At 38.2% G+C, this 27,240-nt stretch overlaps 2 protein-coding genes and 3 non-coding genes across 6 annotated transcripts; 4 read left to right on the plus strand and 1 right to left on the minus strand.

Annotated features, from left to right (window-relative positions):
- The first annotated feature begins 2,085 nt into the window (after positions 1–2,085).
- On the plus strand, positions 2,086–27,220 carry LOC107225976 (vascular endothelial growth factor receptor 1-like). 2 transcript variants are annotated; one of them, XM_046739522.1, is made up of 12 exons: positions 2,086–2,436; positions 10,567–10,678; positions 20,037–20,333; positions 20,542–20,841; positions 21,762–21,892; positions 21,966–22,116; positions 22,483–22,707; positions 22,796–22,952; positions 25,335–25,581; positions 25,685–26,016; positions 26,104–26,209; positions 26,384–27,220. In XM_046739522.1, exons 2-12 carry the CDS (start codon positions 10,654–10,656, stop codon positions 26,498–26,500), a joined length of 2,088 nt encoding a protein of 695 aa, XP_046595478.1. In that variant the 5' UTR covers positions 2,086–2,436; positions 10,567–10,653; the 3' UTR covers positions 26,501–27,220. The 2 variants fall into 2 exon arrangements, with proteins under 2 accessions (XP_046595478.1, XP_015522115.2); XM_015666629.2 differs by lacking the exons at positions 2,086–2,436; positions 10,567–10,678 and adding exons at positions 18,041–18,298; positions 19,311–19,925.
- Positions 2,670–13,622, minus strand: LOC107225979. The gene is made up of 7 exons (XM_015666634.2): positions 12,925–13,622; positions 12,545–12,675; positions 9,874–9,957; positions 7,112–7,214; positions 6,441–6,572; positions 3,525–4,934; positions 2,670–3,331 (listed from the first exon to the last, which is right to left on the minus strand). The coding sequence occupies exons 3-7, from the start codon at positions 9,946–9,948 to the stop codon at positions 3,321–3,323; spliced, it is 1,731 nt and encodes a 576-aa protein (XP_015522120.1). The 5' UTR covers positions 9,949–9,957; positions 12,545–12,675; positions 12,925–13,622; the 3' UTR covers positions 2,670–3,320.
- Positions 5,683–5,755, plus strand: Trnat-ugu. The gene has a single exon. It is a non-coding gene; the product is annotated as a tRNA-Thr (tRNA).
- On the plus strand, positions 15,748–15,866 carry LOC124294854. The gene has a single exon (XR_006904801.1). It is a non-coding gene; the product is annotated as a 5S ribosomal RNA (ribosomal RNA).
- Positions 16,062–16,180, plus strand: LOC124294857. Its single transcript, XR_006904804.1, has one exon. It is a non-coding gene; the product is annotated as a 5S ribosomal RNA (ribosomal RNA).
- Positions 27,221–27,240: the final 20 nt, after the last annotated feature.

Consider the following 27,240-nt stretch of genomic DNA (forward strand, 5'->3'; position numbering starts at 1 on the left):
AATGGCTTGCGGCAAAGGTTTAGTGTGGACAACTCTCGTCGTATTTGTGCCACCTCTAGGAATATAATGTCTGGAATATTTTGTGCAAACAATTTACCCGGGGGTTACTTTATGAAACGAAATACATTTGCGCGTAACTATTCAAATATAGCATCGAGATATGTACAGCATTGAGTACTTATGTTGATACCAATATCGCCTAAATTTCAAAGAATCAATGACATCGCAACCGTGGATCGTTAAATCGAATACACAGGCGAGTTAAATTGAATGGAATAATTGTAACACTTGTGAAAGTAAATTGTGAGCACGGTATTAGGTTGGAATAAAAGACGGGGTGTATAAACTTCAAGGTTCAATATATTAATGGGTATATCACAACAATCAGCATGCAACAATTATAAATCACAGTTTGTTTTTTTTTTTCAACTTTTTTGGATTTTTGTTTTTTTTCACAACATCTTGACCAATATTCAGTATATATATATATACATATACATATATGTATATGTATATATACACATATGTGTGTATTATATTGTTATATAACATACAAAAATCTTCGGGAATTCTTTACAATAATATAATATGTATACGTATAATGTATGTGGGTACGTGTATATGATGCTTCAATTATATGAATGTGATACGATTGTGATATATATGTGTAAACAATATCGAATTATACACACACGCGGTATATTTGATTATCTATACGAATGTGTGCATTTGCATACTTTTGTAAATTCAGTATGGTGTAAAATTCGACATAGAGCCGCGATACGGTTTTCATTAAATATATAATATCATACACGCTATAAGTATTACGTATATCTATATTATATAAATCATACATAATACACATTGATCACAGCTTTTTATGTTTTTCTCATTTTTTGTTTTTTCTTCTCCACCTCTCTTTGTATGTACGTCGAATGATTTTTATCTAAAATTTATAACATCTTTACATATAAATATATGCATATTGTGCGTATTCATGACTGTTTGAAATTGCACAACACACCTTGATAAATTAGCTTGTCCTGCGTGAGTTAATTACTAACAATTTGTTATAATAGAGGATCTTATCACAAGAAAAAAAAAAACGTCAATTCAACCGACACAGAAAATCGTTATATTAATTGCAACAACAAAAGGTTGCTTTAATTCTTCCGTAAATTATAACCTCCTTAATTTCCCAGTGATTGTCAATTTCAATTATATGTCTTGTAGTTCCTAGAATCCGTTAGAGTAGCTAGTGAACTTCGTTCGTATATATTCACAATATCTATATGTATTGCTCGATTACGTCTAGTACTTTTTATACCCGAAAGCCAGGTTTACTGTAAAAACGTAATTATATTTTCCTCAATTTTATCAACTCCGTGTCAATTTTTTCCAACAATACCTGACACTGACACGACACTTGAAATTTCAACGGAAATTCGAAACGAATACTTCGTAGTCAAAACTCTGTACTTGTTGTGTACAGAAATTAAAAAAAAAAAAATTCATATCATGCCTCAAATCCAAGTAAAGCTCGTATTTCCTATAAAACCCTGATACAATTCCTTTTCATTTTGAATTCTGAAAGAAGTGAGCGTATCGTAGTCGATGCTCTTCGAGTTGGACAGGATCGCTCTATATTCGTCTACTTTCATTTACTGTTTTTTTATCTTCGTTTTTCTATACTCTTTTTACAGATCACAATCTTATTATAGGGCTTAATCCTAGCTTATTATCTCCATCAATTTCATAACTATAATCAATCTGATTAATCAAAATAGAAATCCTCCCGTAGGAAGTATCCTAAAAGTATTCAAATAATTGCGTCGATCGAATCGCCAACGCGTGAAACTTTAGTAGGCCAAGAATCTGTATTCGCAAAAGTAACGAATAATTTGTGATATTAATTGATATTGATTTGTTTTTTTTGTGCTTCTAACAAACCAATTTGTTGAATATCAATCGAAGCTTTCGGGAGAACAGAAAGTGGTGGGGGTTCGGACCAGGGGGACTGGATCGGAGCTACGAGAACCAAGCTATCTGCTTTTCGTTGCTCGAAAAGTCTAACTACGCAGTCCAGTTCCGGAACGCAGCCTTGATATATAATAGCCAGTTGTCTACGCTAGAGTTCAGTTCAAAATCGTCTCTCGGCGAGACCGCGTCTTACGAGCGAACAAATATCAAGTGCGATTAATAGCAGTGTTGCGTCGAGTCGTCATTAATTTGAAGTTTGCCAAGCAAGTAGAGTTACACGTATCGGAATTGATCTGATCATTGAAAATCTGTGTTTCTGTCCCATAAAGTGTTCCTCTTGTGACATTATCGTTACGTACAAGTGAATTCTGTGAGTTATCGAAGTGAGTGCATCTACTTTGCGAAAATCAACTTCTACAAGGCCCGTTTCATCCATCACCTGGTCCGGATCCCCCGGTAAGCTTCCTTGTGGATTTATCAGAATCTATCACCTTGTCAAGTTACATTCTTGACTTTCGAGAAGTTTGTTTAAACGATCAATTGTATCTATTTTATCTATCATTCATTCCTGGTGTACCTGTTATCTGTGTAAACGATCAAACTAGATCCTAGATACGAGTAAAGGTACAATCAAAAATGTTTGTGCGTTTATATTTCTTACACTTTTTGTAGGTCTTCCGAGCCTATTGATAGAACACAATTTAATTTACAATACTAAGCGCGATATAAAGTAGCGCGGATTTTCAATGATTAAGAATGCAAATAAATACTGCAGATTGTACTTTGAACTTTAATTGGTGTTGATTTAAATTATCTGAACAATGACTAGTGAAAGAACAAAGGCTTGAAGCTCGAAATAATTCTAAATGAACACAGTACTAGTTGTTCGTTTTCAATGAGCTTTCAACGAGTTGACAACGACTACGTATTTACTACAATCGTATCACTTATCGAACTTAAGTGTACAACATCGAATCAGTAACCGTTGAATAATGCATAACTCGCGCATCAACGAATTGTTCCTTATTCTCATCCGATGCAACTTTAAATTACCGTATATACATTCAATCGTTCAACAGCTAGCTATAAAAACAGCAATTATTTCAATGCTCCCCGTTAGATTAAAAAATTGATTGTCTCAATTGAGTTGAACAATGTACAACTAGAATATAAATCTACACATCTTTACTGCATAGATCCTCTCTGAATATCTGTAGTATCGTTATGAACGTATACGTGACACGATTTTATTTCCTCTTCTTACCCAAGTCATCGGGTCGACAGAAATTTATTCCAGACGGTTAGCTCGGCATCGTTCATGTTTCGTTTGCTAACCGGAACTACGCATTTCCTGGAAACAAAATTCAGAGCCTGAAGATTGATCAAGAAACGGGACTATTTGTGACTATCTTACAGTTTCAACTTTTTATCAAAATTGTTTAAAATACTTTTCTCAACAAGAAATGAAAAAAGAATTGATTCAAGCGGTAACAGAGCGAATTTTCGCATGAAAAATTCGAAAAAAATTCGAGTAATCAAATTACCGTCTCCTTGCTCATCCACTTTGTAATCCAAGGTATCATCCACCTCATCTGGGGCATCAATGTCATCGCCGGAAGTTTCAACCTCCACTTCGGTCAAATTTTCGAGTTCCGGTTCCTCGAGCAGAGCGTCAGTCTCGGTCGGTCCATCAGCCGGAAGTCCATTTCCCTCGATATCTACGGTGTGACTGTCGTCGGAAACGTCGCCGCGACTCCCGTCCGTGTCGAGAGAAGCGTTAGTAGCGAAGTATTTCAGCTCATAAGTGGCAAGTCCGTCTGGAGTCGGCTGATTCTGTGTGTTCAATGAAAACCTGCTGCACTGCGAGTCGCTCCTGTGCTTGTCGAAGGACCTCCGCCTGTTGTCGTCCGACCTAGAGTGATAGAGCTGACGGCCGTGCCGATGACGCCTGAAAGGTAATTCCCCGGTATCGGACCGCGGGCGAAATTCCATTTCCAGCGTTCCGCTGGACAAGTGATCAGCGGCGCACTTGTCCATCGAGCACTTCCGGTAGTCCTTCTTCCGTATATCGGGGGACTTCCGGCAGTCCAAACTCGCCTTTCTGTACCCAACCGGGGTTCTGTCGTTCTTTCTCGCCTCACCGCCGACCCGATCTAGCGACATTTTTCGAAAATTCGGCGACGAGATCTTCCTGAAATCCTTCGGGCTCCGCCGGAACTCGAGCTCCTCGAGCACCCGTAGGTCGACGGAGTTCCGCTTTCGAGAGACAAAGTCGTCCGGGTACTTGGCGAAGCTCTGGTACTTCCCCGCGTGCCCGCCGGCCGCTCCTTTGCGCAGCTCCATCTGCAGATCGTCGTCGTCGATCCTCGTTTGTCTGAGCAGCTGATGGCGCTGAGCAGTGTCCGATCGGTCCTTTATCCTGAGAGTAACGGGGCCCCCCTTGTTCGGCATGTGGAGATCCATGGCCATCGACACCTGGCTCTCGGATATCTTGTTGTACTCGAGGCTTTCCCTGCTTACTTGCGGATTGTAAGCCGCGTTATCGACCGACATCGCGTGCCGTTTGAGCAACTCGGCGTTCAGCAGCGCGCAGCCCGTGTACCGACTGGGTTTCTTACGCGGCGAGTTCTTCGCGGCAAGGTTAGGCGCGCTCGGGCTCTTCTTTATCGGCTGAGGGTTATTCTTCTCCTCCAGGTTCTTCGAGAACTGCATCAGCTCCGCCGTCAACCGTTTTCTCGACACCTCGTGCGTCGACGGACTCGGACTTCTGTGCACGCGGAACAGACCCAGCTGGTGGTCCCATCGCGTCGTTTGACACGACGTTGACCTTCGACTCCGCTGCTTGTTGCTCTTGCACGGCGTGTTCTGGTTGAAACGAAAACGCGCCGGGACCACTTTCGCCGCGCTGTCTCGCGCCTCGAATGTCATCACGCAGGCCGCCACCACGATGAAACCTTGAAAATTGGCGGTGTACGATTATTTTCAATTTATTTATTTCACACTTCGGAATTTTTCATAACGCAGATTTTAATTTAAACTACTTTCAAGTTTGGCGAATACTTCAAGTCTTACATGAAAGTTTATTCACCGATTGTGAATGAAGTGTCTTTTTGGAGTCACGATGCTCAAATTTTAAATCGAAACTTTCGTCTAATTTTTCCATCATTTCGGTGCATGTTCCAGAAACAAGAAATTGTAAATAAAGTCAGTGAGACACGATATCTATATCAATTTCATCGATGAAAAAAAAGATATATTTTTTTATTCCACTAATCACTGCCAATGATAAGATTTGAATCGTCACTAACTCAGGTAGCAACTATTTTTTGATCAATCCAAGACGTGAATGTTAAATAAATTTTCATCTAAAAATTTGATGTTTTTTTTTTTCCAAAAATCTCACGACTCGAAATATTGAAGCTATATATTGATATAATGACCGAAAAATCACTTCTACTGTTCAAATATCGCGAATCGGATTGAAAACAAAATTCAACGATACCTCTATTCACATTTCAGATTGATAAACGGATCTACAAAATATTGATCAATGTTGCAGTGGTTCGAAAATTTTGAACAAATTCTGTCGGCAATCATCTACTAAATCGTTAAAAACTGGCAAATAGACGTCAATGAATAATAAATGTCAACGTTAAGTTATATCTGTTTGAAATATTACTTTTTAAGCACGATACGTATGTAGCCTCCATAGCTCAGGGGTTAGAGCACTGGTCTTGTAAACCAGGGGTCGAGAGTTCAAATCTCTCTGGGGGCATACTTTTTTTTTTTTTATTCTCCGTAATGACGAAATTCTATGCACACATCACTCTTCAGATTCATATTATCAATTGAAATCGAAGATTTCGAAATTCCGTTACCCAATAACACTATTCGATTATCATCGCGCACAATGCTGACGCCGTTCTACGCGTGTCCAAAAGCAGCTTGCGCTTGTATACGCTGTGACAGGTGTATTGTATGGTGTATGGCATTGAATCTTGACCGTTTGAATGCACGGTACAATAAACTGTTATCGCGAATTGTATGCTGGCGGGAAAATCTGGACAGATTTGAAACGTCGTCGATGTCTGTCGCAGCAGGTACATAAATTTGGGTTGTATTTTCGTAACAGCAGAATAACAAAGCTGTCATCGATTAGACGGATTGAGAATCTAGTATCGAGTATATCAATATGCCGTGTTCCATTCTGTAATTTATGTTCATTGTTTTAACTAACTACTTCTAAAACATCAATGCTACAAAAAAAGAAACAAATCAAAGGAAAGATTGAGACAGTTGCATAAGCGTTTTACAGTTCAGATAACTTTAGTCGTTGAATAATTACTATGGTGTTTTCTCTGAAATTTTTTCAACGTAACTCGTTGGTACTTTGCTCTTTTTTATTTTCGCTTTCGTCGTTGGAATGTCATATGCGTGACTGATGGAATTTTTGACTTTACCTCCCACTCCCATTACGATCGGTCCAGCGTAGCTCAGATTGTTTAAATGAAAGCCTCGAGACTCGTTTTTCACCCGGACCGTCAAGTTGCCTCGAATTTCCTGCGCCATTGACAGCTGATCAGCGTAATAACCTGCGAATATTCGACGAATGTAGAACAGTGCTCGATTTTTAGGGAATTTTGATTTGACTCAAAACAACTGTGCTCACGCTTATTGCGCGTGTAGGTAGACACGTAACATTGTTTGTTGCATTTCGAATCACTCTTCGTTGCAATTTCTCGAATTTTCTAGAATACTATTTTGCAAATTTAAATTTCTTTAATAAGCGCAAAAAAGCAATTAGTATTCCAGAAAACGTTCACAAAAACCATTTTCACACGAAAGTTTCGATCGTAAAATGAATAGGTTCGAGTTCTCCAAGAAAAAAAAATCAAGTCCATCGATACGATCGATTTGAAAAAAAAAAACTTCGTCATCAGTGGAAACGTTTACAGTTTCCTCACAGAGAGAATACACTGCGGATATCTACGTGTAAGCGAAAGCACCGCAGCATAATATCAATTTTTACACACCTACGGCCATGTCGAATGGAAGTACATAAAAATCACGGTAGCGGTGAAATTCAAAATGTATATATACGTGTGATTTATTAAGCTGTGATAAGCCTTACCGATCGTAGCCATGCAGGCACCCAAAAGCATCAGCAAAAGTCCGATGCCGAGAGCTTTGCAAGCGTGCCATAAGCAGCGCGTCGTTACCTTCCCTCTAACGACCTGGCAAATTGAATATCAATGCCGTTCAAGGAATTTGTTTGCATAACAAGCATGTGCCTTATAATTACACGTAATCGTGCACGCTGATGTATAAACTGATGATTCAACACAGATTTCAATTTCAATGTAATTCTTTCGAAATTATTAAAAACAATAAACTTTGTGCAGATACGAATTAACTTTGAACCATAATTAAATACAAATGGTATAAATCGTTGATTGCAATAAATTTAGTTTAACCCGTCAACAACTTTTTAGTAATTGCAAATCGGGATGTGATTAATGAAATCGTTGTAATTAATGGATTCAACTGCAAATGAATTGATCAAGAATATATATATATATATATATATACATTATATGTATATAGCAATATAGGATACTCGCTATAATCTGTTGCATTATGAACTACGAATTATATAAGACTAGTTGTTCTGTGTTCAACGGAAATTGAACATGAATAACCGTTGAAATATTCATATTATTATACACTGAGCCCTCCCAGTTTTCATCCCTTGCTTGTATGACAAGTTAAAATAACCTTCATCTAAATATTACATCTCGCCCTCCTGAATCTAATTGAAAACAGATTGGTCGGCTGGTGGACTCGTTAATTATTTAAATTATCAAAACGATTCACAGAAGTGCTGTTGCAATTACCAAATGTTTCCTTTAATCAACTCTAATTTCTTATCACTTTTATCGATATTACGATTATTACCATTATAGATATTATTATTTTTGTTACTGCGTCTACTTCAAATTTTATAAAATATTGCCATGTACATAAATTGTCCGTTCAGCCGATTATTATCAAATATTATGGTAATAACTTATCAAATCTTTGCATTGCTTATGCTATCAACAACGCCCACCAATTCATTACTTTATACAGTTTTCTCGTTTTTGTTTATTAAAACTGTCCGTTCCCGAATAATTCAATTACAACTAATATATGTAACGATCTTTGCGAATACCGAATTCAAGAATATAAATATTTGAGGGATAAAGAGTAGAGGCAACTAGAGACTCGCACATTTCAGACATTCAGGGAAAAATCGACCTGAGCGTTCAAAACGAAAGCCCCGCGGGATAAGTCTTGCTTCTTTTTCGCGTTCTTGAGGACTCGAGCCTTTGTTACGTGCGGTACTTGATCCGCTTTTCCAGCCATCTAACCGCGAACACTCGTAAAATTCCAAGCCCGCTTTACGTGTATACACAATACGTGCACACCTACATGCATTGATAATGGCCATCAAATCTCATGCCCACGAAATTGCCGCGAACGCTTTGGCATGTTCGGTTTTTCCTATCTTTTCTTTTTCTTTTTTTATCTCGTTTCGTGTAAAGTTGTTTTTTTTTTCCTCTCTCTCTACCTCGCGTAGAGTGCTCTTCTCATTTTTTGTCTCGTCGGTCGATTAGGCATCGTGCTACCGTGGCTTAAATACTCAAAGTCAAGTTATCCTAATCTCACTTTCTCTCACTCTCTCACTCTCTCTCTCTCTCTCTCTCCTGTCTGTCTTTATAGATTTTACATACCTATATCTTGGCAACGCGAAGAAAAATTATCAACTTGTTACTAATTCACTTGATTTGTACTAAAACAAATGTAAGTCCAAATACCTTTTTCTCAATTTGTACTTTCACCATTTCAACTTATACATGGAGAATTTCATGCGAATCCAACCAAAGTCTGACCTTCGACATTTTTGAAACTGTTCAAAATTTTTTTATGTAATTTCCCCAACTCTGAAACAGTACCCTGAATTTTTTCAGATTTTTATTCGTTTGGTTAATTATTTGTAAATATTGAGCCATAATTACTTTTCCAAATGTTTCAAGATTGGGTCCATGATGGACCGATTCAGTTTTCTATATTGTTTTAGCACTTTCAATGTTTTTTTTATCAGATAAGACATTGTTCAAACGGTTTGGAAATTCTAAAAAAATCCTCAAACTCTTCTCCACTAATTAAAAAAATGTTTAAAAGACTTACAACACTTCGAGAAAAGATTATTTTTACTGCCACAAACAAACCCAAACTATTTCCCGATCGTTTCACTAACTACTTTCCGGCTGGCTGAAAACTATTTCAAGCACCTTGTAACCATATCAAACTACTTTTTTATTATACCTTTGCAATCAAACATATTATTTATACCAATGGATTTTTTAACACCACCCTAACTCCAGTGTTGATCTGAAATGTTACCAACTGCTGCTTTTAACAGTTTTTCACAGTTCTGCACGTATCAAACTATTTTCAGTCACTTTCAACTTATATCCCATGATCATTTCACCGACCGATTTTGCAACGCTTTAGTTTCTTATGTCTCGATTCTATCAACATTTCATCGAGAAGAACTCGCCTTCGGCTCATTTCCGAGTAGTTCTTATAACCGTGTAGAAATATTTTCACCGGATCTTTACTTATTGAAACCTCGAGTGCTTACCTGTAACGCAATTTCTACTCTATTCTGACTACTTCAGTAGTCAGCGTGGTCGCAAAACTTTACCGTACAACGCGCCGTCCAATTATTTTTAACTGATTCTCATTACTTCGTATCTGCATTGCAACGACTACATTTGCATATAAATATTCACGACTATGTACACCTGTATAGATATATTGTAGGAATAGGGTAGATTCCTTCTTTACCTGCACGTTCCAATGCGCCCCCGGAGCGCAAGCTCTTCTTTGAGTTCCCTGCCAATGAACTCCTCCTTGGGGCATTGTTCGAGTCTGAAATAACGATGCACTTGAACCTGATCTCCGTACAATTTTTCATAACTCGTTACCATGCTAGGTACACAATTCTCCGAATCTGTTGGACTCTGACTACCTCTGACAATTAAACGAGAAACGCTCGATCAGGTTTGTCAGAATCAATCGGGCTGAGTGTGTCTACGAGATCGGACAAGATAAGGATACGAGAGAAGAGAGAAATTTTCAGATTAGCTTACCGAACAATGTTCAATGTTTGTCACATGTTACCGTATACGTAGAAAATACAAAATTGAAACGATTTTTTTAGCTGTAGATAGCTGAAAGATCTAGTAGATATATTATTTTACTATTCTTTTTAATTGTGGTCAACGTAGATATGGTACTTTCTTGTAAGGATTGTGAAAATTTAGTGTTGATGCAACGCAGAATTGATTTCGAGGCCTCAAGTGACTGAACAACTGTATTCAATTGAAGAAAACAAACAAATTTAATATCTCAATAACCAGAGAATTCAAAGTATAATTCAGTTGAAGAGAAAAAAAAAAATTATTTTTAGCTTATATTCAAATTGATAAATTTTGATTTTATACATCGAATAATTGCGAAAATTTTCATTTATTACTGATAATATGGATGCCCATTCGGAAAAACGAGGAAAATGTTTTCACCAAAATGTGATTGACTTTGAACGACGTTATCAGGAGCAGAGCAATGAAAGTATATGATGGGAAATTAGGTTTGTGGTTTCATACGAGAAAGTCCAAACGAACATGGAAGAACTACGAATAATATTCATTTATGAACCTCGTTTATCAATTCTTTAGTGATTTAAATGTTTAATTACTTACAATAAATATCTGCGAAAATAGGTGATTTTTCCAAAAATCTGAAATATCGTTCTGGTTTCTACGAAAACTAACTTTATCCAATAAAACTATTTTTTCTATTATCAGTCAAAATTTGACATCCAGAACCCAGACTCGAAATTCTTGTCGACCGGTGCGATCAAAGTAAATAATCACTTCTGCCAGATTTTCTTCCAATTCCGACAGTATTTGAACTGTTACTCGTAACGATATCCATTTTACTAAAATTTCCTAGGATCTATCCAACAAACGAAATGTTTCTCAGTCAACAGACACTCTCTCTCTCTCTCTCTCTTTGGAGTCCAGACCGCCCCGGCATCAGAGCATCGGCGCTAAGACTGATGGAAATACCTGCCAGACTCCAAAGTCGTATAATCGCTAGATCAGAAGTCGTAAAGTCGAGTGTAAACTGGGCATTGTATAAAAGTTGGCGAGACAAGTGGAGTCAAAGCTTTGGCAGGATAGATTCGAAAGGCGAAGATCTTAACGTTTTCCCGGGCTGGCTCAGCTGACACATCTCGAACGAGAAACAAATGTTTCGGTTAATAATAACCGACGAGCTATGATCGATCTTCTCTCTTTTATATTCGTCCATTCGGTCTATTTTTTCCTACACGATTTGCTACCGGACTACGAACGGCTGTTATATGGCCGTTTGCCGAGATTCTTTAATATCGATGATTATCGCAGTAGCCTCGATCCACGGGCCGAACGATAGATCATGTCCGAAATTAACAACGCTCTATTGTTTTGTCGGGCTTAGTGCGAAGCGGATGTTCTTGTTACATCCGATCCCTAATTTATTACTCCGTGGTGAAAATTTACCCGGAAAATGTCTACGGGTTTTTCCAATACACCGTACAAATTGTTTTCTTGAAAAATTTACAACACTCGTGGTAGAATAAAGTTTTACCATTTTTTGTACAAATTTTTATTTTCGAAAAATGTAGACTCTCCTGCAGCTTTCGGTTTTAATTCTCTAATATCTCGACTGGTTTTTGGTATGTTTTTGTGATTCTAGGCAAAATTTTAACAGATTTTCTTCTACAGATAGCTTTGTTTCTCGGAACTTAGTTTTTCTGCACAACTTGTGAAAAATTTCATGCCCTAGTATTCTAACGTAATATTGCGAAGATAATACTTTGGAAACCTTAGGACTTTTCTCAAGATATCCAGTTCGATTTAAAACCATAATTAAACCTCGTTGCACAAAATTTGCGTCCTCTTCAGGCATGCAAAGAAAAAAAATCTGAAATAAATTGACTATCGAATTTAATTACAACTTAATTAAATGGCATTTACAGGGCAATCGTAAATTAATTCGAACTGAAGTCATGTGAATAGAGTAAATTTAGTCTCTCTTCTTTGAACAATAATAATTAATACCCACATCATTCCCGAAACCCTGGAAATTTTGTTTTAATCATAGAGTTACGCAGATACCCCGCGAATAAAAATGAACCTCGCAGAATATTGCAAGAATTTATAAAAACCAAAACCATATGAGTTTGAAAAATGAAAATGAATTGCCAAGTTTCTCGGATGAATTCACGGAGCCAGAATTCACTACAAAGAACTTACTTCGCCTAATGTAAGTTCGCCTCGATTCTCTGATAAATAGATAAAATTATGTCCAGCTTAAAATCATTTTTTAGAATTGGTCAGAGTAATTAGTGACTGCCAAATTTTTGGTTAGCAGTTTCTACTCAAAAGTATACATATTACGATAATCTTACCTCTGAATCACTATTCCCCTTGAATTTTGGTACTTGTTGTAATTAAAGATTACTATCACATGTCACGAGTCGAAGAAGAATTCCGTACGAATACTCGTATTTATTACTCATCGAACATTTACATGTCGTATCTACGGAAAAAGGGACTTTTTTTTCTCTGAGGTTGATTCTTTGTCAGTAGCGATAGAGATTTTCATTGTCAAATTTAACGTGACGAAATTGGTAGGCACTGCCAATACACACTGATGTATCATTAATCGCATTTATATATATACACATATATACGTATAACACAAATTGACGAAATTTAACGCTTTATTTTAAAGCAAGGAATAATAAATTACCCTGGTAAATTCACATATTTCAATTTATTCACTTACGCTGCCGCTGAATTAATTCTATTCAATAATTTACTGCTTTCACTCACAGTTTACTTTAGAAACGTTGTGCACGATGATTTATAAATCGAGCAATGTTCACCGGTGAGCATGCATGAATTACTGTCCGCCAGACCATGGGTCCGAGTATCGTGTGTCATTACACAATTATTGTTTGTTAAACAAGAAAGTTACACGGTTACGTAATTTTGCGCGTCGGTTCGTTGGCACGAATTTGACAAAAATAGAATATCTTGGAATCGTTGAGTTTGTTAAACACGGTAGATCAATCCGGTTACTATAACGTAAACGCAAAAACCGCATCAAACGATGTAAACACTTCGCCAGATAACAGGATCCGCATTAAATGATCAATCTAGCCTAGTGAAAAATGAATTATTTTTATATACCCCGGACCGTTAACACGTCGGATAAACGACTCACAGTGATTTTATGCTTCTCTTTACAACACGCGAGTATTATTTTAATTTTTTTTTTTCTTTTTTCTTATTTTCTTGTTCTTCTCAACCTATGTTTCCCAACCAAATTTTGGCACTTTTCACTCGCGCGGTTGCGGCTTTGCTGACGAAATTAGGGAACGAAGGGGATGACGGTGCACTGAATATTTTGTGTTGTTTCGGGCACCGAAGACTGGGAACCTGGATATGTTGTTCGAGGGAGTGTCTCCCTCGTCACCTGTTGGTTCGGGTACCCGGTCAGGACAGCCGGAGAGGAATCACGCAGTTCTGCGCATACGCAAACGCAGATCAATGTGTTATATTCCATGCTTGATGCTTCGAATATACTTCTTTCTCATGGACCACCACAATGACCGCGTGCAACTGGAGAATTATTGCGCCTGTAATCGCCAATTGCACACCGACGACTGGATAAATGTGCATTCATCCGTGAAACGTTCTAATATAGGCGCGTTTAAACGTCGACGGAAAAGAAAACTGATAAACTTGATAAAATTGAACTATCGACGTGTCGTAAAAGGTCTGATGAAATTATTAGGTGAACCGATTTCATTCCGTAAATTATATAGGTGTACCCAAAATTGTGTGGAAAATATCTTTGAATCGAAATTTTGCTGAAATGGGAGATATTATGGTTATGTGAAGAAAGATCTCCGCGCATTTTCAAATTTTCCCCAACACGGGTTTGAAATTCTATCTTTTATTTTTTTAGCAATTTTCAAACCCATTTTCTTACTTTTAGATTAGTTTGTTCTTTCAATTACTCTACTTCAAATTTTTCAGTTTTCCAAACTTCACCGTGATTTGAAGATTTTCCAATTATCTGCAAAGGTGGACTCAAAATTTTCAACACATTTTCTACAATATTTACCCTAGAGATATGATCAGAATAGATTTGTGAAAAGAAAATATTGACTGGTAGCTTCTTTGGAAACAAAATGGAGCACTATATTTAATTACTCGGGTTCTCTCTATCAGCGTATACATCTGAAGTACGTACATTAACGTGTAAAAGGGTTTTCGAGCAGGTATGTACATCATTGAAGTACAACCCGACGTACAGAGTGGAAGTAAATTTCTGAAATTTTCGACGAAACTACGATACAACTCAAAAGTCCGTAAAGACCGTAGAATTCGAATGCTCAAACAGTAGAATAGAGCTGACTGAAACAATGATCGTTCACATTTTTTGGATTGTAAATAATTCGTGAGGCGAATTTTGGAGCCGTCCCAATACCCAAGCGTGACTGCACTCGGTCAATCATGAGATTCTGGTACTGTTTGAGTAATAAGACAGCGGCTCTTCGTTACAATTTAGAGTGAAGTTCGGAAATCCAATGCTATAAAAACAAACCATCTTCTGGAATTGCGTAATTGGCTACGTTGAGCGATCAAAGAAGAGAATGAAAACAGATACCAGACCAATCTGCCGATCAGATTGGTGATCTGTAAAGCTGCGGACAACCACGGTCGCGGTTCTAATCCCGTCGATATCCATCAGCCGGGTATTTTCCTAATTGGGAAATATGCAACGCATGTATTTCTATTCAAAGCATGCTGTTACGCCTACTCATGTCTGAAGCCGGTATCCGATAATCGTAAAAGCACTTGATAAGCGAGGATGCTTTTGCCGTCAACGCAAATGGACAGAGGCTAGATGACGACGTGTAGCATCGCCCTGAACATCGATTAACAATAATCCGAAATTTCGACACATGCACGTACGAGTATTGTGCGTTTATGCGTACATACTATAAATACACGTATATGAGGCATTCCACGTTAATTTCACTAGGGTCTGACTCCTCACCCGCTTCGATTCGGTCCGTGATTTTTTACACAGCGTTTCAAACTCTAAAAGTGATTCCCATTTTGACTAGAATTTTAGCGCATGCGCGTTAGATCATTCGACCGTTAGTTACTCACTGTGTATCGTATGTCATATCGACACGGGCACCTCATTGCATAATTTATGATGATCCACGTATGAGGGCACAAGCGTATACATAAATTGTATGTATACAATAGCTAAAATAGCAGGTCAAAGATCCTTCTGGTCAACGTCTCGAATCTTCATAGGAAAAGATTCGAAAACAATTCGAAAAGCAAAAGCTCCACCTGGCTAGTTTCAAACTTCTGCACGGATCAGTTTCGATCACTGAACCACGTGCCTTGATATTTCAGACTAATTGTGAACAAGGATCTGAGCAATAACTGTGGTGTTGATTGTTACAGAATGCCTTTTAAATTTGTCTGGAACCAGTTTTTTACAAAGATCTTCGAGGTATTAGGTACCAAATTTACTTTCTAAAATCTGAATGTATATTTTGATCTTTCACCAACTAATGGCAACGGCCATACCACGTTGAAAGCACCGGTTCTCGTCCGATCACCGAAGTTAAGCAACGTTGGGCGCGGTCAGTACTTGGATGGGTGACCGCTTGGGAACACCGCGTGCCGTTGGCATTTTTTTTAAAGTCATTTTCACAATTTTGACATCGTCATTTTTTTTAAAGCGTTCTCCCCGATTTGTCCCACATGTTCTTATTTTTTTCCACGAATTCACGGACGTTTTAGGCATTAACATTCTTCTATAACGATGATCCTAAAGGTCTTATGCACTTTCTGAATGTTATCAATAAATAAAAATCATCTTCCTTCGGCAACGGCCATACCATGTTGAAAGCACCGGTTCTCGTCCGATCACCGAAGTTAAGCAACATTGGGCGCGGTCAGTACTTGGATGGGTGACCGCTTGGGAACACCGCGTGCCGTTGGCATCTTTTTTTCCAAAGTCGCCTCCCAATGATGCCTATTCGTTTTCGTTATTGATTTTTAAATAGTATCCATTATTCTCCGACTGGTGTTTGTTTGTTTTTATCAACTTACTGACCGACCAATTGGTCGTTCATATTCTTTTTGCTTAACAATCTAGTGCAAAAACTTTGCACCAAGTACATTCAAGTAGAACCTGCCATTAAAAATTTGCTTTCCAACTTAGAATCCACAAAAATTACAATCCATATTCAATTCAAACAAGTACCAACAACGATACCCTTACCTACAATAAATATCTAACTCAAAATCTCTACCGCTTGGTGGGTACATATGTGGACATTGATACAGAGACGGCTAGTTTTTCAGCGGAGTCGATTACGTTGGTAACGCGGATTCAGCCCGTAGCGAATGGCCGACAATGGAATTGCACGCTGAATCTGCGTTACCAACGTAATCGACTCGATCGAAAAACCAGCCATCTCGAAATGAATATCTACATGTGTACACAACTTTTTTGCAAAAATGACATATCAACACAAAATGTGTATAATTAGGGACTACTTAAAAATTTCTTAGTCAATTGTACTTGGCAGGTCTTTTTAGAAGAAGATAAATTAACCACGGCACACGCGTCGATCGGCGTGCCCAAGATCAATAGACACACTTTTGGAGAAAGCAAATATAAAAGTTCGCAGCCTTCGGACCTCTGAGAAAGTTTATTTTATTAAAGGACTTACATCTAGCCATTTCCGTAAGTCTGCCATCCGGTTGCCTTATCAATAATTTCTCCCACCAAACGCAGTAGCATTTAAATTTAATCTTTATGACTCGAAGGTACGACGGTTAAGGGGAAAAACAAGATTAATTTTGAGATTTCTTTGTTACAATATAAGTAAATGCAATACAAAATCCGTTCTAAAGCCTTTATCGTATATATTTAAAGATGGTTGACAATTTTTTTTTTTTCAACATTTTTTTCAACAAAATCACCTCTCTTTACGTGTAGTCTCACACCGCCGGAACACATTCTCCTCAAATTTTTGACCCAGTGTAAGCAAACAACGATTTTTCAATTCTACATGGGATTAACTCAGAGAGTACGTAGAGATATTGAAATACATGGTTTTTGTCAAAATAGCGCACGACCGAAATGAAGTTTTTTATTTCAACAAAAGATTACCTGAATAACTGTTTGTATAAAAAATGGTCTTGATATATCACAAAATCCCTACGCGCTTCGTTAGATGACGTAATTTTCAAGCTACAGTGAAATTTCAAATGAATTGGTAAAGCATTGTTGAAGTGATGTTACTGGCCAGTTCGATAGGTATAGTAGCAGACAATCTGAGTATCACAAAAGGACTTGTCCGACGATCACGACAATCCAATACCTCGAAAAAGAACTGTTCCATTGTTGAATGTACTGTCTCGCGCAAGTTGCAGTTACATCAAAGTTGGTGATGTATCGGGCAAACGGAGTAAGAATACGTACAACATATTAATTGTAATATTACAACAGATTCATATAACAGCATCATGAAACGAAATATTGCCATTCTCACAAAATTTTGTACCGAATGACACGATTGAATTCTTTGGGAATCCTCCAATTTTTGCAATATTCCAATTTCGAAATATTTTCAGCTCATGCATTCCGATCACGATATTGTTACTTTGATATTTGTTGTACTTGTTTGAACAGGAAACATTTTAGGATACCGATCTTGTAAGCCCAAAAACATATTTTTATCTTTTCTATATTTAGTTTCGGCGATAATGTGCGGTTTCAATCATTCTCACGGTAAGTGCAAATCAGTGCCGGCTGTACTGTGACCAAAGTTCGGTCACTAGCAAAATTGCGTGGGTCGCTCTGATAACCGATCAAAGTACGCGCATTTTATAAAGGAAAAAGTGTACTGCAAACTCTCGTCCGAGAGGATTGTACAGAGTAATTGAAAGGACAACTGATCCCAAAGAAAGTTTTATATCGAAGAAGAAATAGTGCATCGATAAGTCAGGGATACGGTTCAAGGTGTAAACGAGCATCATGAAACGCAGCGATTTGGCCCTGATCTTGATGCGACTTTTATTATTTTTCGCTATTTTGGAGACCAATTCAGGTGAGTCGTAACATGGCCGAATTGAATTCCAATCAAGTATCGCTTCGGTAACACAACCGAGAAACGGATGAATGTACTTTATTGGTACTAAGAAGGAAAAATATTCAGAATTGACTTTTCCCTGATTGTGAGACTATAGGGATAAATAGGGTAAAAATGTCTTCTTCGAATATCTTAATAACTTTCATGGACAAGTAGGTACTATTGCAATCCAAAGATTCTGAAAGTATTCGACCTCAATCTCAATTGGTTTTTCAGAAAAAAGAAGAGAACTAAGAAATTTGAAATAAGTTTTTCTTCATGATTGACTTGATTTATTATTTTATCGAAGGAGTCAAGTGCTTTGAATCAACAGTTTTCTTAAAAAACTTTGAAAAAGCATACATTTTTCCCGGTAAAAATTCGACTGCTTGACAGAGCATGTTGGAGTTGTCGGAAGAACTCGGGAACTTGGCCAGATTTTTTTCCATGTATGTCGAGTACTTTTGGGGGGATAAGTGCGAAAAAATATCAACATAACCAACATATGAACCATCCTCCTACTGATCCACAGAATGGCATCATGATATTTACAGAAGGCATTTTTACCCCGTATGGCTTGTACCTGCGACAGTCCTTCCGTGGTACCGCAGAGTATATTTACACGATTTTGACATAAAGAAAAAATTGATGAAATTCGCTGATAGAGTGCGTACGAAGCAATGATTGTATACTCGTATACGAGTATGCTCCGAGTCAGCATTCTTCGAGCTAGTCGGGTCGCGGTCCGAGCGGGTGTTTAGGCAGCAGCCTGGGTAGCTCAACGAAAGGTCCCGGGTTCAAATCCCGGTTCAGTTTAAGAGGTTGAACATTTTATCCGGACTTCCCGACATGCACGTCACAATGCGCAATTTTCTTTCCTACATAATCACCTCTGATAGAATGAAAATATTATGTGTATTGTATACGTAAGTCTGATGTGAATCAACATTAAGGTAGAGCGTGCTTGGAATAAAATTAGTCTGATATTTAGCTGCATCGAAGCTCTTGAACCGTGACGTTTATGTGGAAGAGAACAAACCAGCAACACTTTACTGTGAGATAGAGGGATCTTCGTTGACGAATTTTGAGTGGATACAACGTTATCACCATCAAGTCGAATGGAGCGAGAGCAATTTTTCGACTATTTCACATATCAACGAAACATACGTCGTGATGACGCTTGAAATAGCAAACGTGACATCAGGATACATCGGAATGAGATACAAATGCAGTGGGGATGCAGGTGATAGCAAGCGACGAACTGAGAGTGCAGAATACTCATTATGGACCCTCAACGAAGAGGAATCCAACCAAAATGTCCGAGCTATTGGAAAAGATCGCATCTACCTGAAGATAGGTCGAGTCAATTTTATAGCTGGGTCATATAATATATATGTGATAAATTCATTTAGTGACTGCGTTATCGAGTATTTACCAAATGGTACGACTCGATGGCAATACGCAACATCATATTCGTGGATAGAGATTCCCAGTTATCACGTTATCCATGGATTACAAGAAGAGACTACCTACATGATAAAAAACACGGTTTCTTACGCGAGTCAAGCGTTGGATGAATATAAGCGGGCTACGACGTTAGAACGAGGTACACTCAATTCAATCTGATTGTGGCATATTTACACAGTTTGAAACCATTGTCTTTAACAGACTCTATTTATGATGGATAATATAGTGAAAGATTTTACTTTCTGTGCAGATATCGAATACGTTCCAGTCATTACGGTTGTCAAGGTAACTGATTTTTCGATAGCGATTGAATGGACTGCGCCTCCACCGGAACTGGAAGGTTATATCAGCCTCTACAATGTTTGGATTGAAGATGAATGGGTGACTGATTGGCTGCGGGTAAAAAAAGAATCGGTGCTGAGTCACGTTTTTCATGAACTATTTGTGCATAGTACCTATAATATCCGAGTAGAAGCTTGTTCAATTGACGAATGTCGAAATAAGTACCCAAGCACCACTGTGACTGGTGTAACTACGGAGCTTGCAGGTGTGTGAACTATTTCCATCAGCTTGTTTTAATGAAATTTAGATTTTCACGTGTTGCCATAGAAAATTCCATCGAACATATCGACAGAAGTGTCAGTTGCCATATTTAAAACTACATGGTGCAGAAATGTGACGTCTTCAGAATTATATATGTACTACGTAATCATAGAAAATATAACAACTGGAACTCTTTTCAATGATTCCTTAAGATGATGTGAACCCAGCTTTCACCCCAAATGTCTCTGTGCACGAATCGACGAACGATTCAATAACTATCAAGTGGAACGCACCCGAAGATTCGTACAAGGGTCCAGCCATTCATTACTACCATCCAATATTGTCTGCTCCGTATTATGCGGATAATTCAGTATTTTTAAATGAAACCACAAACTTTTACACATTTGTAAAACTGAGGCAGGACGTTGAGTTTCAAATTCAGGTGGCAGCCTGTGGGAAGTACAGAATGAATTGTGGTGATCCGAGTGTTCCGATCAAAGCTCGAACGCCAGGTACGAAAATTGGAATTTCTTACAAATTTATGCTGTCATTTATTTGATTTCCCACATTCTTGACGCGTGCGGAAGAATTGAAAGTCAGAGTACAACGTGTGATTCACGAAGCTTTGACTTAGATGGCGATTTCAGATATTCTTAAGCTTTCATTGTAGCTTTCCAGTACTTACGTATCCTCAAGCGGTGACCCACGATGCTTGCTTGAAACTTGAAACACAACTGTTGAACTGTGCACAAGTAGGTTTGGGCAGACCATGAGCCATTCTGTAGAACTGCATCTTCAAACTCGTTACAACCTCAAATAATAAAAGTCGTACCAATAATGATCATCTCATCGTCTCTCGTGATCAGCGACCTGGAAAATCTTATTGTACTAATTTTCTTGAAGATCTAAAAATTTTTTATTTAATTTCAACATACCGAATATGCCAATGTTGAATTTTGGAAATTTGACTTCATATTCGTGATCAGGGATCCAAAAAACCTGGTCATACCAATTTTCATTCAAATCCGTTGATCCATTCTCATGATATCGTAATTTTTATTTCAATTTCACATTTTTTTTTTGTTCCAATAATTCGAAAAGTACTGAACTGACGTAAGCCAAAATACGAATAGTTTTATTTGTACACACACAATCACACACACAGGTCGAGGTCTATAGAGAGATCTCAGCTTTCAATTTCCAGGGTGATTACAATAACTTCTTTTCTCCACTGGAAACAGAAAAACGGAACGCTAAAACATATTTACCCACGTCTCCCTGAAGTAAAATCAGAATTTCGAAGTTAGTCGTATATTTCATCGCTAAAAATACATGCTTATCATCCTCAAAACAACGTGCCGCCTGTTAGTTTAACGCCTTCGTTCGCCGTTTTATACGACCAATAATTGTGGCAAATATCGAATGACCGTAGGTGTTCCAGAGTTGCTCAAAACAACTCAAAATGACTGGAACATGATTCAAGTTGGAATATGGCTTATTGCCTCGGCACTGATACTCATTATCGTCATGAGCATATTGGCTGCCTGGAAACTTCGGAAACAGGTACCAGAAAAAATCAGCTCCGACGAGAACAACAACGGTATTCTCAGCTGACATGTGAAATACTTCTTTCCAGAGTATAAAACGGAAATTGATCAAGGCGAGACTCGACTACTTCAATAACGGAAATTCAGTGACTTTGAATCCAGATGTGGCTGTGAGTGATCAGGCTGAGTTACTGCCGTACTTGAAGAAATACGAGTTCCCTCGAAGTCTGCTTACACTGGGTATCGGAAATTTTTCACCCTTGCAAATGCAACTTTATTGTGTAAATCAATTCCCCTATTCCAAGGCTTTCCGCCAGTCTGTCGAAATCATTCTACTTCATGAAACATCCAAGTTTCAGGTGTGAATACTTGAAACTATTTCGTGAGGTACGAACTGCAAACTGAAAATTATCAAAACCATGTGGCAATCACAGAGTTTAAGAACGTCGAAAACTGAACGACGTTTAACTGGATTTTACAAACACGACCCTCGCTTAGATATACCGTCATTGGAATTAGTATGGAATGTCGATATCGACACACATATTGCCTTTCTATACGTTGATATTGAGGGGCGATTGATTGTGAATTCACTTTGTTCTTCAGGTGACATACTGGGAAGCGGGGCATTCGGAGTGGTGAGAAAAGGACAGGCGAAGACCATTCGCGGTCGGGAAGTTGTGACGACAGTCGCTGTAAAGACGGTCCGAGCGACAGCCAGTCTGGACTGCATGACAGCCCTTCTTAGAGAACTCAGGATCCTCTGCTACCTCGGTGAACATTTGAACCTCGTCAGTCTTCTCGGTGCCTGCACGAAAAATCTAGAATACGGTGAGCGTTGTGAAATGATATAGACGATGTCACGTGCTGGGCTGACGTTACAGTAATATAAATCATGTTTTGATGAATATGCGGACAGGCCAGCTGTTCGTTATCGTAGAATTCTGTCGTTTCGGAAATCTACATGACTACTTGTTGCGTCATCGACGTCGCTTTGTGAATCAATTGGATGCCGATACTGGAGAGATCCGTGATCAAAACCAAGTTGGAGATGTGATCGAACCCAACGATCAGAGGTAAATTATATCAATAGATCCAAAACTAGGGAAACGAATATTTGACACTGTGCAGCACGAAAGTAATTTATTTGCTTGACCAGAAAATTTATGCGTTAATGTTAAAACAGTTCTAAAATATGTTAACGCTACAATCTGCTAGTCCAGCGAACTATTTTTCATCGTGAAGATTTCGTTACTTCTGCTGATTGCAAGTGAGCGTGGAAATTGAATGATCTTTTGATTACCATAGTTTCATAACCATTCACCATAGTTATTTGAATCACGTGGACAGAGTGTGAGCCGATCGCAGAGGTTCGTAACAATTCACCACTAGTGCTGAAAAGTGGAAGAAATCTAACCGACAAATAGGCCTTACCCACCAAAAATTTTAAATGAGTGAACTTTCACGAAATGGTACTTTTCGTATAAAGAGAGTAAGCCACGGTTTCACACCCCGAGTGCCAGCGAGATCGTACGATGGTGAAAATCGTTACGCTCGTGATGCAAACAATACTTTTTCCCCAACGAGCCGTGAAATTGGAATAAATTGTACGAAAATCGCGAAAACAAAGGCAGGAACAATAAGGTCGGGTACGTGGGCGTGAAAGGGCTCGTCGGAAGAAGGCCCCAAAAAATACAATAATACTTTACTGTTGAAAAATATTTATATTAATTGCCAGTAATGACGACATAAATTTTTGGTTTTACCACAGAAAGGTTTATAACTAAACAAAAAAATTAACTGGAGTCGGCCTCCCCTCAAAGAAAATTATACTCAATTATCGGAAAATACAAATGAAAAATAATTCTCTTGGCAATAAACTAAAATGAGAATTCTCAAAATCGACCTGACCTCAACTATGAATGCGAGTTCGGGGAATTTAGTCCCTTTTCATTTTGAACACACAGATGACCAATTACTCTTTCATCCTATTCTCAAAGAAAAAGTAACAAAACAAAGCAGCAAGACGACGTACTTTCACATAAATAAGCCCTCCCACATTTTTCCACATCGTGAAAACTGTAGGCGCTACAATTCTCCTAACGAATGGTCGAAAACCCGGCTCTGCAGTGAAGTACTGAAAAGTAAGTATTAAGTCCCAATTTGCTGTTACTTTACTTCTATGTCGCTGAATCGAAAATATCAAGAAGAATGTTGTATGCGAATAAGTTACTCAGAAAACTGATATAGCCAGTAATAACCCGTTTTCCATATTGTTTATCGATATTTGTATGAAGTAAAGTATTGTCAAACTTTTCGTCGGTTCCTTATAAATTGATGTAACTTGAAGGATTTTCAACAGAAAAATGTTGCAATGCATGGATTCTACTTTCGAAAAGTTACCCTAAAAATGTCAAAATGTGTTACGAAAATCTGTTCGTCGATGTCTTATCGTAAACCCAATAACGCCGTTTGAAAGAAGACAGTGCAAGTTTTAAGATTCATACAATTGGAATCTCGATCAGTGGTCCGAAAGAAATGCACCCTCACTTCCAATTGGATATTGAGAAGAGAGAATCAATTCTCCTGAAAATTAAAATTATCCAAAAATCAATTTTTTTTTTCAAATTAATTCAATTATCATTTGTCACCACATAGACTTTGAGGGTATTGTTATGAAATCAAGATCCATCATTCGCAAAATTTTCCTCTCGGACATTCGTCAAGTTATATCAATTTATGTAAACAATGTGGGAAGTTTCATAACACGTTACTTCGTACATCGATAAATAATATAAAAGACGAGTCCTTACCGTCGATTTCAGGTTCATTAATAAGTTCTCATATTCAACTCCAGAATTCTTTTTGATCCGGTTGTCCGGTGTCGTCAATTATTAAGAAAGTACTTTTCTGCAGTGCCGGGTTTTCGGGGATACCAAAGAATGTCATCAAGCATTTTACCTAATACTACCTCGTGTTTCTTGTTTCTATCGATATCCTTCTCTATAAGAATAGAAACCAGAGAGTTCTTGGTAAAAAATTGTAATTTGAAAACTTAACTGTTCAAACATCCGCCACAGCAACGATACGGTGGCAAACTTTCGCAGGTAGCTTCTTTACGCACAGAACAACATTTTTCGCGAAAGTATTCTCACTTCGGATTATTTGGTGAGTTAAATATCAAATTTTGTCCACTGGAGGGCACTGCAAATAGCACGCAATGACACGTTCAGAACATTCTTTTCGAATGTCGATGATGCTAATCTATCAAATTTTGATAGGTTTGATAGTAGACAATTTGATAGTAGAATTGTGATACATTTCCCGAAAACGGTAATCGAACCTCACTGGCCAAGTTACTCGTGTGACGCCGCATCAGTGAGTTTACGTACAAACCAATAGCAAATGACGAGGTCCTTGCTTTCAACCTTCGTATTATTTTCTTGTTTTCCCCACAGTGAAGGATCAGGGTCACGGTGCAATGAAAATCTAGAGGTAGGCGAATCCAGTGATGGCAGTGATTCTAGCTGCGTAGGTGTGACGGCAGACGGCGTCGTGACTGACACGGAATCGGAGAAACCAAAGCTGAGATTGAGATACCCGGGCGATTACACCGGAATCGATACAGATCCGATACGCACGCGAGACTTGGTGTGTTGGGCTTGGCAAATTTCACGTGGCATGCAGTATCTCAGTGCAAAGAAGGTCGGTGAAAATTTGCAATAAGGATTTTTTGCATTGTTCATGAATTGTTACATTTCGTGCAAATTTTGCCAATGATGTGAGTCATTTATGAATTTCGTATCAGATATTGCACGGGGACTTGGCGGCCAGAAACATTCTCCTCTCGGATAATAATGTTGTAAAAATATGCGACTTTGGCCTGTCGAAGTCTCTCCGTGACGAAGAGAACTTTAAGAACAACGAGGGTGGTCCCCTTCCGGTGAAGTGGATGGCTATCGAGTCTCTCAGAGATCGAGTATTTTCAACGAAATCGGATGTTTGGTCCTACGGAGTCGTCTTATGGGAACTCTTCTCACTTGGCAATACTCCGTATCACGGGATAAGGCCGCACGATATGTGCCAAACTCTGATCGACGGTTATCGTATGGAGCGACCGGAGTACGCGCCTCAGAGTTTGTGAGTGTCGAGCGGTGATTTCACACCGACATGTGGTTTTATGTCGATTCTGTGAAATTTGTTACTTCCGTTTCGTTCTCTTTTTAGATACGATTTAATGTCAAGCTGCTGGAAGGAGGAACCATCGGAACGACCTTCGTTCGAATCTCTCACCTGGAAAGTTGCTGATATGATAGACGAGCACGTGAAATCGGTAAGCGAGATGTTTTTTGAACTCAGTATCTCTTGTACCCTGTTGTATACAAATTTACGCGTGATCGTGTTAGGTTTGTGAGACACGATTTACAGCTGCATTGATAGCTCAAAAAATCTACCTCACATTCACCGTGATCAGTCTTCATCAACTCATTGTGGAAACACGTTTCAGTATTATCTTGACTTGGGCAATCCTTACACTGAGATGTACGCTGATGCCTGGAAACGTGAGAGGGAGACCGTGATGCACGGTGATGAACCTGCTATCTGTGAAGAGACTCAGCTTTGAACGTAACCGTAATGTCACCGTAAACGCCTTCCCTGCCGAAAATGTTCATGTGATGATTCATAAGATGTTACAACTGAAATCATTGTGTAATTCATCACAAGATTTATCTTGTAAATTCGAGAAAAATATATACAAAATCACGTAATAAATTACAAAAGCACGAATCACGAAATATGCTATATCAAAAATTTTTATGATTCGTGTTTTCGTGATGCATTACGTCATTTTTATACATTTTTCTCTAATTTACAAGATGTATCATATAATAAATTACACGTCAATTTCAGTCATAGCATTATATGATTCAAGACATGGTCATTTTCAGTAGGTTTACTAGTTCATGATTAATCAGATTGACTCCATCATCACTTCACTAACTGATCAAAAGGAGCTATCTGAAGAATTTTGGGTAACATGGTACAAGTTAAGAAATTAGAAATAATTACGTTTGAACTTTTTGAAAAAATTCTTATGATAGAAGAATTTTAATGCCTAAAACGTAAGAAGATTATACAAAAATAAATAAATAAAATAGGAAAAAGTGGTAAAACTTTGAAGATGACTTCAACAATGAGACGACCGTTCTACAGTACTTACCTCTGTCGCGTTACGTTGCCGACAGTAAAGCGCATTTCGTAACAACACGTACATTCAAATTTGACACTGTGATCAGTTCACAAAATCAGTGAACTTTCAGATTTTCTAATATTCATCTATTCAAATCTCAAGTCTAGGTAAAA

This window comes from Neodiprion lecontei, chromosome 5, assembly GCF_021901455.1.
Source record: "Neodiprion lecontei isolate iyNeoLeco1 chromosome 5, iyNeoLeco1.1, whole genome shotgun sequence".
Classification (NCBI taxonomy): domain Eukaryota; kingdom Metazoa; phylum Arthropoda; class Insecta; order Hymenoptera; family Diprionidae; genus Neodiprion; species Neodiprion lecontei.

What these genes read in the sequence shown, in the direction of transcription:
- LOC107225979 (XM_015666634.2), bottom strand. Translation starts at nt 9,948, where the DNA reads ATGCCCCAAGGAGGAGTTCATTGGCAGGGAACTCAAAGAAGAGCTTGC. An exon ending in GGGCGCATTGGAACGTGCAG is followed by an intron (nt 7,215 to 9,873) that starts GTAAAGAAGGAA and finishes TCAATTTGCCAG; the next exon opens with GTCGTTAGAGGGAAGGTAAC. An exon ending in GATCGTAATGGGAGTGGGAG is followed by an intron (nt 4,935 to 6,440) that starts GTAAAGTCAAAA and finishes CCAATTTTCAAG; the next exon opens with GTTTCATCGTGGTGGCGGCC.
- LOC107225976 (XM_015666629.2), top strand. Translation starts at nt 18,226, where the DNA reads ATGAAACGCAGCGATTTGGCCCTGATCTTGATGCGACTTTTATTATTT. An exon ending in GGCTACGACGTTAGAACGAG is followed by an intron (nt 19,926 to 20,036) that starts GTACACTCAATT and finishes CTTTCTGTGCAG; the next exon opens with ATATCGAATACGTTCCAGTC. An exon ending in CACGAAAAATCTAGAATACG is followed by an intron (nt 22,708 to 22,795) that starts GTGAGCGTTGTG and finishes ATATGCGGACAG; the next exon opens with GCCAGCTGTTCGTTATCGTA.